This window comes from Macrobrachium rosenbergii, chromosome 8 (assembly GCF_040412425.1).
Source record: "Macrobrachium rosenbergii isolate ZJJX-2024 chromosome 8, ASM4041242v1, whole genome shotgun sequence".
In the NCBI taxonomy this organism is placed as follows: Eukaryota; Metazoa; Arthropoda; class Malacostraca; order Decapoda; family Palaemonidae; genus Macrobrachium; species Macrobrachium rosenbergii.
The window spans coordinates 30,321,377-30,332,345 of record NC_089748.1 but is presented as its reverse complement, the minus strand read 5'-3'; the positions used below and the strand labels follow the sequence as shown (position 1 = coordinate 30,332,345).

At 33.5% G+C, this 10,969-nt stretch overlaps 1 protein-coding gene across 1 annotated transcript in view; it reads left to right on the top strand.

Moving 5' to 3' along the window:
• The window catches only part of LOC136841097 (uncharacterized), an 86,997-nt gene that overhangs the window by 29,224 nt on the left and 46,804 nt on the right, over positions 1–10,969 (top strand). The window contains exons 5-7 of the mRNA XM_067108144.1: positions 5,150–5,246; positions 5,900–6,060; positions 10,271–10,429. Coding sequence (XP_066964245.1) covers positions 5,150–5,246; positions 5,900–6,060; positions 10,271–10,429 — 417 coding nt within the window. The remainder of the gene's footprint in view (positions 1–5,149; positions 5,247–5,899; positions 6,061–10,270; positions 10,430–10,969) is intronic.

The following is a 10,969-nucleotide window of genomic DNA, read 5'->3' as shown; positions in this document are numbered from 1 at the left end:
CAACAAGCAGAAAGACAATTTGGTAGTTAAAAAGCCCTTTGGAGACCCAACAAGCAGTAAAACAAATTGGTAGTTTAAAAAACCCTTTGGAGACCCAACAAGCAGCAAGAAAAATTGGTAGTTAAAAACCCCTTTGGAGACCCAACAAGCAGTAAGACAATTTGGTAGTTTAAAAAACCCTTTGAGAACAAACAGGAAGACAATTTGGTTGTTTAAAAAACCCTTTGAGACCCAACAAAAAGACAAATTGGTAGTTAAAAACCCCTTTGCAGACCCAACAAGCAGAAAGACAAATTGGTAGTTAAAAAACCCTTTAGAGACAAAACAAGCAGTAAGACAAATTGGTAGTTTAAAAAACCCTTTGGAGACCCAACAAGCAGTAAGACAAATTGGTAGTTTAAAAAACCCTTTGGAGAACCAACAAGCAGCAAGACAAATTGGTAGTTAAAAACCCCTTTGGAGACCCAACAAGCAGAAAGACAATTTGGTAGTTTAAAAAACCCTTTGGAGACCCAACAAACAGAAAGACAATTTGGTTGTTTAAAAAACCCTTTGGAGACCCAACAAGCAGCAAGACAAATTGGTAGTTAAAAAACCCTTTGCAGACCCATCAAGCAGAAAGACAAATTGGTATTTAAAAAACCCTTTAGAGACAAAACAAGCAGTAAGACAAATTGGTAGTTTAAAAAACCCTCTGGAGACCCAACAAGCAGTAAGACAAATTGGTAGTTTAAAAAACCCTTTGGAGAACCAACAAGCAGCAAGACAAATTGGTAGTTAAAAAACCCTTTGGAGACCCAACAAGCAGAAAGACAAATTGGTAGTTAAAAAACCCTTTGGAGACCCAACAAGCAGAAAGACAAATTGGTAGTTAAAAAACCCTTTGGAGACCCAACAAGCAGCAAGACAAACTGGTAGTTAAAAAACCCTTTGGAGACCCAACAAGCAGCAAGACAAATTGGTAGTTAAAAAACTCTTTGGAGACCCAACAAGCAGCAAGAGAAATTGGTAATTAAAAAATCCTTTGGAGACCCAACAAGCAGCAAGACAAATTGGTAGTTAAAAAACCCTTTGCAGACCCAACAAGCAGAAAGACAATTTGGTTGTTTAAAGAACCCTTTGGAGACCCAACAAGCAGCAAGACAAATTGGTAGTTAAAAAACCCTTTGGAGACCCATCAAGCAGAAAGACAAATTGGTATTTAAAAAACCCTTTGGAGACACAACAAGCAGAAAGACAATTTGGTAGTTAAAAACCCTTTAGAGACCAAGCAGCAAGACAAATTGGTAGTTAAAAATCCTTTAGACAACAACAAGGAGTAAGACAAATTGGTAGTTAAAAACCCTTTAGAGACACAACAAGCAGCAAGACAAATTGGTAAAAAAATCCTTTGGAGACCCAACAAGCAGCAAGACAAATTGGTAGTTAAAAACCCTTTGGAGACCCAACAAGCAGCAAGACAAATTGGTAGTTAAAAAACCCTTTAGAGACACAACAAGCAGCAAGACAAATTGGTAGTTAAAAAATCCTTTGGAGACCCAACAAGCAGCAAGACAAACTGGTAGTTAAAAAACCCTTTGGAGACCCAACAAGCAGCAAGACAAATTGGTAGTTAAAAACTCTTTGGAGACCCAACAAGCAGCAAGACCCCTTTGGAGACCCAACAAGCAGCAAGACAAATTGGTAGTTAAAAAATCCTTTGCAGACCCAACAAGCAGCAAGGCATATTGGTAGTTAAAAAACCCTTTGGAGACCCAACAAGCAGCAAGACAAATTGGTAGTTTAAAAAACCCTTTGGAGACCCAACAAGCAGCAAGACAAATTGGTAGTTAAAAACCCTTTAGAGACACAACAAGCAGCAAGACAAATTGGTAGTTAAAAAACCCTTTAGAGACACAACAAGCAGCAAGACAAATTGGTAGTTAAAAAATCCTTTAGAGACACAACAAGGAGCAAGACAAATTGGTAGTTAAAAAACCCTTTAGAGACACAACAAGCAGCAAGACAAATTGGTAGTTAAAAACCCTTTGGAGACCCAACAAGCAGCAAGACAAATTGGTAGTTAAAAACTCTTTTGGAGACCCAACAAGCAGCAAGAGAAATTGGTAGTTAAAAAAAATCCTTTGGAGACCCAACAAGCAGCAAGACAAATTGGTAGTTAAAAAACCCTTTGGAGACCCAACAAGCAGCAAGACAAATTGGTAGTTAAAAAACCCTTTGGAGACCCAACAAGCAGCAAGACAAATTGGTAGTTAAAAAACCCTTTGGAGACCCAACAAGCAGCAAGACAAATTGGTAGTTAAAAACCCTTTGAGACCAACAAGCAGCAAGACAAATTGGTAGTTAAAAAACCCTTTGGAGACCCAACAAGCAGCAAGACAAATTGGTAGTTAAAAACCCTTTGGAGACCCAACAAGCAAAGACAAATTGGTAGTTAAAAACCCAAGACACAACAAGCAGCAAGACAAATTGGTAGTTAAAAACCCTTTGGAGACCCAACAAGCAGCAAGACAAATTGGTAGTTAAAAAACCCTTTGGAGACCCAACAAGCAGCAAGACAAATTGGTAGTTAAAAATCCTTTGGAGACCCAACAAGTAGCAAGACAAATTGGTAGTTAAAAAACCCTTTGGAGACCCAACAAGCAGCAAGACAAATTGGTAGTTAAAAAACCCTTTAGAGACCCAACAAGCAGCAAGACAAATTGGTAGTTAAAAAACCCTTTGGAGACCCAACAAGCAGCAAGACAAATTGGTAGTTAAAAAATCCTTTGGAGACCCAACAAGCAAGACAAATTGGTAGTTAAAAAACCCTTTGGAGACCCAACAAGCAGCAAGACAAATTGGTAGTTAAAAAACCCTTTGGAGACCCAACGAGCAGCAAGACAAATTGGTAGTTAAAAAACCCTTTGGAGACCCAACAAGTAGCAAGACAAATTGGTAGTTACCCTTTGGAGACCCAACAAGCAGCAAGACAAATTGGTAGTTAAAAAACCCTTTGGAGACCCAACAAGCAGCAAGACAAATTGGTAGTTAAAAAACCCTTTAGAGACACAACAAGCAGCAAGACAAATTGGTAGTTAAAAAACCCTTTGGAGACCCAGCAAGCAGCAAGACAAATTGGTAGTTAAAAAACCCTTTGGAGACCCAACAAGCAGCAAGACATATTGGTAGTTAAAAAACCTTTGGAGACCCATCCAGCAGAAAGACAAATTGGTAGTTAAAAAACCCTTTGGAGACCCAACAAGCAGTAAGACAAATTGGTAGTTTAAAAAACCCTCTGGAGACCCAACAAGCAGCAAGACAAATTGGTAGTTAAAAAACCCTTTGGAGACCCAACAAAGCGGTAAGACAAATGACCAATATGCCAGCCTCTACTGTGCCACGACGTTCCCAGAGAATTGCTCATCGACTGTTGAGCAATTCTGGAGCTACCTGAAAGAATAACAAGCTGTTTTTTAATTCCATTTTTCAAAGATGTTATCCTAAATGTATTATTACTTCTATGTCTATTCTGGCTGAAGAGGCCAACTAGTTGCGAAAGCTTCCTCTATATAGTAATATACTGCATACATATTACTGTGTACCTTATTTTTCATTTCTGATGACGAGAAAGTGATTATATAAAATTATTATTATTATTATTATTATTATTATTATTATTATTATTATTATTATTATTATTATTATTATTATTATTATTATTATTATTATTTTGCCCCATTAGGGGTCCGGATGCCAATATCAAATTGGTAACTTGAAAACTTTTTCTTTCTTTTTTATTAGGATAAGGATAATAGATTTCATTATTATTATTATTATTATTATTATTATTATTATTATTATTATTATTATTATTATTATTATTATTATTATTATTATTATTATTCAGAAGGTGAACCCAATTCATATGGAAAAACCCCACCACAGAGGCCGTTGACTTGAAATTCGAGCTTCGAAAGAAAACGGTGTTCATTTGAAAGAGGTAACAAGAGGTAATAAAAAATACAGAAGGAAATCACTCATTAAAAAATAAAAAAAAACAAATGAACATATTAATTTAAAAGTAGATAAAGATGTAAGAGATAAAACTGATTAAATATAATCACTTTCCGGAAAGAGATTACCTCCATAGTCTTAAGCTTTAATCAAATCATGACTACAGTTGCGTTTGCCAGAAGTGAATGATATGGATTTTTGTAGTTCGGTCAATCGCATCCTATTTGCGAGTGATTTCGTTTGTTGTTATTCGCCTTCTTTCCTCCCTATTTATTCCATTCCCCGTCACCCTACTCGAATCTGTCTGTCAGCTATTTATTCTCATACTCCCTGTTTGTCAGGTGTCAGGGCTGGAAATCTCAAATCGTTTTAGAGGCAATTGAATTCCAGCCTCCCTTCTCTTTTCCAGCCACTTTTGCAAATCAACAGGATTGGCCAATCTTTTCCTGGGGGAAGGGACCGGCTCTTTTGATCCCGCGTCAACTTTCCCTCACTAAATTTATGTTGGTTGTTTTTAGAAATTGAAAAATAATCATTTTTATTCATGGGAATTACTTCTCCCCAAAAGTCAGTCAGCCAGTGAGAAATTATTTAATCTTATTGTGTGTTGTATTGTTCAGTCATTTCTTGTTTTTCTTTTCATTTTGTTCTTCAACACTTCTGATTCTTTGTATTTTGATTGTCTCTTAGCATTACATATGTATATATATATATATATATATATATATATATATATATATATATATATATATATATATATATATATATATATAAATATATATATATATATATATATATATATATATATATATATATATATATATACTATAGTATATATGTGTGTATATATATATATATATATATATATATAAACAAATACATATATATATACTGTATATGTATTTATATAAATATATTATATATGTATTTATATAAATATATATATATATGTATGTATTATCATTAATTAATTATTTCAAAGATCAAAGGTTAACGATTCCAGTCTGTAGAGACAGACTGTTAGTAAATATTTGAAAGAAAGCAAAGGCGGGATATCAGTCTTTACCGTTAACGTCCATCACTATGTAACAAGAAATGATTTTTAGTGACCCATTACTTCAAAATAAGATGATCGTCCTTCTAAATCTTCCAGAGGTACGATGGAGGTGACCATTATGTAGGTGGAATCAGATGTGAGAAATGGTACGCTTGCGTTGACGGGGAAGCACAACTCAACTTGTATTTTTCTCGTGAGTATTTCAAACCAGACGTGTAGTCCAGTCCAGAGAGAGAGAGAGAGAGAGAGAGAGAGAGAGAGAGAGAGAGAGAGAGAGATATTCTATCGGTTCTCTCACCATGGCCTTGTTAACATCACAAGTTTCATTTTGGCCAATTCTTGCAAGAGAGAGAGAGAGAGAGAGAGATTTTATCAACTCTCTTAGCATGGTTTTGTTGACATATCACACGTTTCATTTTGGCTAACTCTTACAAGTGAGAGAGAGAGAGAGAGAGAGAGAGAAAGATTTACACATCACACATTTAGTTTTTGCCAACATTTTACAGGGAGAGAGAGAGAGAATTACACATCACACATTTAATTCTGCCAACTTTTCCTAGAGAAAGAGAGAGAAGAGAGAGAGAGAGAGAGAGAGAGAGAGAGAGAGAGAGAGAAAGAGATACATCCCACATTTAATTTTTACCAACTTTTTCCAGAGAGAGAGAGAGAGAGAGAGAGAGAGAGAGAGAGAGAGAGAGAGAAATACACATCCCACATTTAATTTTTACCAAGTTTTTCCAAAGAGAGAGAGAGAGAGAGAGAGAGAGAGAGAGAGAGAGAGAGAGAGAGAGAGAGAGAGCAGACATTCACTGGTAACCTGTTTTGTTTATCTTCTTCTCCGGACAGAACGCGACGCCTTCGACATGCCGGAAAAGGATTTGTTCCCGGACGAGAAAATCGCCAACAGGATCCCTGTCATGTTTGAGATGATCCCGAGTGAGGAGGAACATATTATTTACACGGTGGTTGGGTTCAAACCAGGCCTGGCCCACCATTCACACATCGAGGTAAGGCATTCGGTCTTCTTCTTGATTATATCCTAAATGATGACACCTTTTTCAGGAAGGGGAAATGAATTCTGAATTCTGTATCTACCCAAGGTCTCTAGCTGAAAAATAATTGTATGCTTCTGTTTGTACCATTATTATCTTTATTATTACTATTATTTCAATATTATTATTGATATTTATTATTTATAAATATTATCACTATACTGTTGTTATTAGCAAATATTTTGGGTAATAGCCGGCTGCTATTTTCATCTTTTTATCTCGAGTTTCTAAATTGTCTGTATTTTATTTTCCCTACTGTGTATATTCCCTGTATATGGCCCTGAGCTGCAGTAAAGGGTGTTATTATTATTATTATTATTATTATTATTATTATTATTATTATTATTATTATTATTATTATTATTATTATTATTTCTTCTCTAATTCCAAAACTACCAAATGACCTTTTTTGATTCTCTCTTCGGACTCTTGACGTGAAACTAGTATTCAGTCATTGAATTGGCTTTTCAACTCCTGTTCACATATTTTTATTAAAAGATTATCTAATCTGACTCGATTTTATCATAAATTTAACAAGGTCATTTTATCTAAATGTAATACAAATGATATATCTCCAAAGGACAGACAAATGTTCAAATTACCGTTCAGGAGTCTTTTCTTCGCGGCGTCCCTTAGGCCCCCAGCTGCAACCCCTTCCATTCCTTTAACTGTACCTCCGTTCATATTCTCTTCCTTTCATCTTACCTTCCTCCCATCTCTCTTAACGACTTGTTTCATAGTGCAACTGCAAAAGGTTTTTTCCTCCTGTTAAACCTTTCAAACTTTTTTTTACTCTCAGTTTCCTTTTCAGCGCCGAATGACCTCAAAACTCCCAGCGCTGGGCATTTGGCCTAAATATATATGCCAATTCCAGTTCCATTTCAAACCACAGCACACGTTTCTGTGTTTATACTTTATAGTTTTCTGTTAACTTTCTCACCTTCTGTGATTTTTTGGACTCTTCATTAGCCTCTGGGGTATATATTTTTTCCAGTTGATAACAAAACTCCACTGTAGATGACTAAAACGAGAGCAGTGTACACTGTACATCACACACACACCTGCACTATATATATGTGTGTGTGTATATGATTATTTATATACAGTATACACACACACACACATATATAGATACTGTATGTGTGAGAGAGAGAGAGAGAGAGAGAGAAAGGGTAACTGTTGACTGATCCTGTAACATCTGTTCTCTGTATCCCTCACATTTCCGAAGTCGGGAAAGTATCCCAAAGACCTTCTTCCCAAGAGAGAGAGAGAGAGAGAGAGAGAGAGAGAGCGCCGAGGGATATCCTTACCCACCCTACAACACCTGGACCTGTGTCCAACCACTTCCCGCGTTACGAAAATTTTGTCGTTGATGGCCCTCCCCAAACTCCAAAGGGGTCTTTCGATTCAACTCGTCTTGTGCACGCGCCAGTCATTCGTTGAATTGAATTATGAAGGCCCCTACGCTCCATTTCAGCGGTAACTTCGTCAGTCTCCGGTGCTATTCGATTACTTAGCCACTTTGCTGCTTTCTGGTCCTGTCAAGTTACTTGCAAAGCCATTTCATAACTGTATTTATCACGCACCACTCGGTCTTCCCGAATTTCTACTCTTCTTTGGTGGATTTTTTCATATGACTCTGTGCCACAGTCATTTCGTTCGCATTTAACACACTCACACACACACACACACACACACACACGCACGTAGAGGTCTTAGGAATGAGGAAATTGTCCACACGGTTGTTTACCAAAATTAATTTAGAATATCATGTGCTTAACGTTGCTTTTAACGAAACTGTTAATAAACTGGGGAAAGGCTGATATATACATGCTGTATATATTATATATATGTATGTATGTATATATATATATATATATATGTACATATATATATATATATATACAGTATATATATATACATATATATATATATATATATATAATATATATATATATATATATATATATATATATATATATATATATATATATATACAGGTATATATATATATATATATATATATATATATATATATATATATTATACATGCACACACATTGCTTTCGTTTTAGTCATCTAAAGTGGAGTACCAGATTTAGTTTTCATCCAGTAAATTAAGTGTCACTCATTTTTCACTCTCAGCATCCTTTAGTCACGCTTTCTGCTTCTGATTGCACTCGTAATTCCGCCTTTCACTCTTCAGTCCTCCTCTGCCACTCACCTTCCATCTCCCCTTATTTTCTAATAATTTATTCATATTTTTAACTGTTTATTTCTTAATTCATTCATTTACCTTTATTTTCTTTTCCAATAACTGATCTCATCTTTCTGTATTTCCTGTTATCTTCTGTTACTTCTTTCAAAGAATAATAATAATAATAATAATAATAATAATAATAATAATAATAATAATAATAATAATAATAACTCTGACAGGATCTAGACACTTTAACTGACTTATAGAGTGTCTGTAATGCCGCGCTTGTCGTGTTTTCTATATAATCTCTGATCCCAAATGCTAACTTTGTAGCTATTCCTTTTCCTTTTACTGCACCACCTTTCATATTCTCTTTCTTCCATCTAACTTTCCACCCTCTCCGAACAATTGAATCATCGTGCAACTGCTTTGAGGTTTTCCTCCTGTTACGCCTTTCAAACCTTTTACTGTCAGTTTCCGTTTCAGCGCTGAATGACCTCTTAGGTCCCAGTGCTTGGCCTTTGGCCTAAATTCTGTATTCAATTCAATTCAGTAAGTTGTAGCTACAAAACAGTAATCAGACGTCTCAGTGTAAGTGATTCGGTGGGTTTTGAGTCTACTTCAGATTTCACTTCATAAAATTCCCTTGGTTAGACAAAATAAATCCGCTTCAAGTGAAAATAAATGTTTTTGTAATCGTGGTGAAAATTCTTTTCTTCATCCAAGTTACGAATTAAGTTGGAATATAGCAAGTACCTCCTTTTTTTTTATCTTGTTTCAGTTCTCGGTAGAACTGAATCAAAGGCAGTTTATCTAGACACTGGTTTCCGCTATTCAAGACGGCCCTCCCCATCCCACTTCGCCACCCTTCCCGGCCAGATAAATAGGATTAACACTCGCGACATTGCGTAAATCCTTTAAACAAATAGAGACGATAATCAGATTAGAGACTTTTGCATCCAGACATCGGGATCAAATCCACAGCAGATACAGAATGTGGAGTTGCATCGCCTATTAAGTCATGAAGATAATTTTTAATGCAAATTTCAATTCCTTTTAAATATTGAAGATAGTTTATAATGCAATTGCAACCCCTATCAAGCCTTGAAGATAACTTTTAATGCAAGTTTCAATTCCTTTTAAATAATGAAAATAGTTTATAATTCAGTTGCAACTCCTATTAAGTAATGAAGATAGTTTATAATGCAAGTTTCAATTCCTATTAAGTAATGAAGATAATTTATAATGCAAGTTTCAGTTCCTATTCAGTAATGCAGATAATTTATAATGCAAGTTTCAATTCCTATTCAGTGATGAAGATAATTTATAATGCAAGTTTCAATTCCTATTCAGTAATGAAGATAATTTATAATGCAAGTTTCAATTCCTATTCAGTAATGAAGATAATTTATAATGTAAGTTTCAACTCTTATTACGTCATAAAGTCTTGAAGACTTAAAATAGTCTTGAAGGCTATTTTTTACAAGACTTTGTATCGAGTAATTTTTAAATTCACGATGACAGAAATTGAGAGCAAAATTCCTACGGTTTTCCATTATTTGGCCCGATATTTTGAATATTTTCTAATATTTTTCTATTTCTGATATTTTCCATTTCTAAAATTTTCTAATATTTCCAATGCTTTCACATTTTTCTAATATTTGTAATATTTTTCTAATATTTTCAATATTTTTAAAATGTTTTTCTAATTTCTCATTTTTTCCAGTAGTTCTAATATTTTATCATATTTCTAATATTTTCTAATATTTTCTAATATTTTTGTAATATTTTGTAATATTTTCTAATAATATTTTCCTAATATTTTTCTAATTTTCCTATATGTTCCAGTATTTCAATTATTTCATTCTAATATTTCTCATGTTTCCATAAATTTCTCTACTTCCAGTATTTCCACGAATTTCTCTAATATTTCTAATACTCTCTCATATTCTTGGAATATCGTAGACGCCCCGAGGACTCTCCTGCGAAGGGAAGGTCAGCATTAACCCGAAGAAAAAAATCCCCAAGATTCCTTCTCACTTCTTCCTGTCGGAAGAGTTGGTCACCAACCCTTTCATCGACAACATGAATTTTCAGAAGGACCAGCTCCTGGATAAATTCCAGGTAAATACTCATTTATTCATTTATTTATTTATTTGTTTGTTTATATGGTATTTATTTATTTATATTTGTTGTTTATTTATAATTTATATATTAATTAGTTATTAATTTTTTTATTTTTTTATTTTATTTATTTGTCATATGTTCTTTTTATTATTTATCTATTTGTATTTATTTATTTATATTTATAATTTGCCTATTTGTTTATTATTTATTCATTTGTTTATTTATTTATTTTATTTATTTGTTTGTTTATGTGTTCTTTATTTATTTATTTATTTATTTATATTTATGTTTATTTATTTATTTTATGTTTATTTTTTTATATTTGTTTATTTATTTATAAGTTATCCATCTATTTATTGATTAATTAATTAATTTATTTATTTTTATGTTATTTATTTATTTATATTTATTTATTTGTTTATATTTGTTTACTTATAATTTATGTATTTATTTATTTATTCATTTATTTATTGATTTATGTATTTATTTTATTTGTTTGTTTATTTATACGTTATTTATTTATTTTATTTATATTTG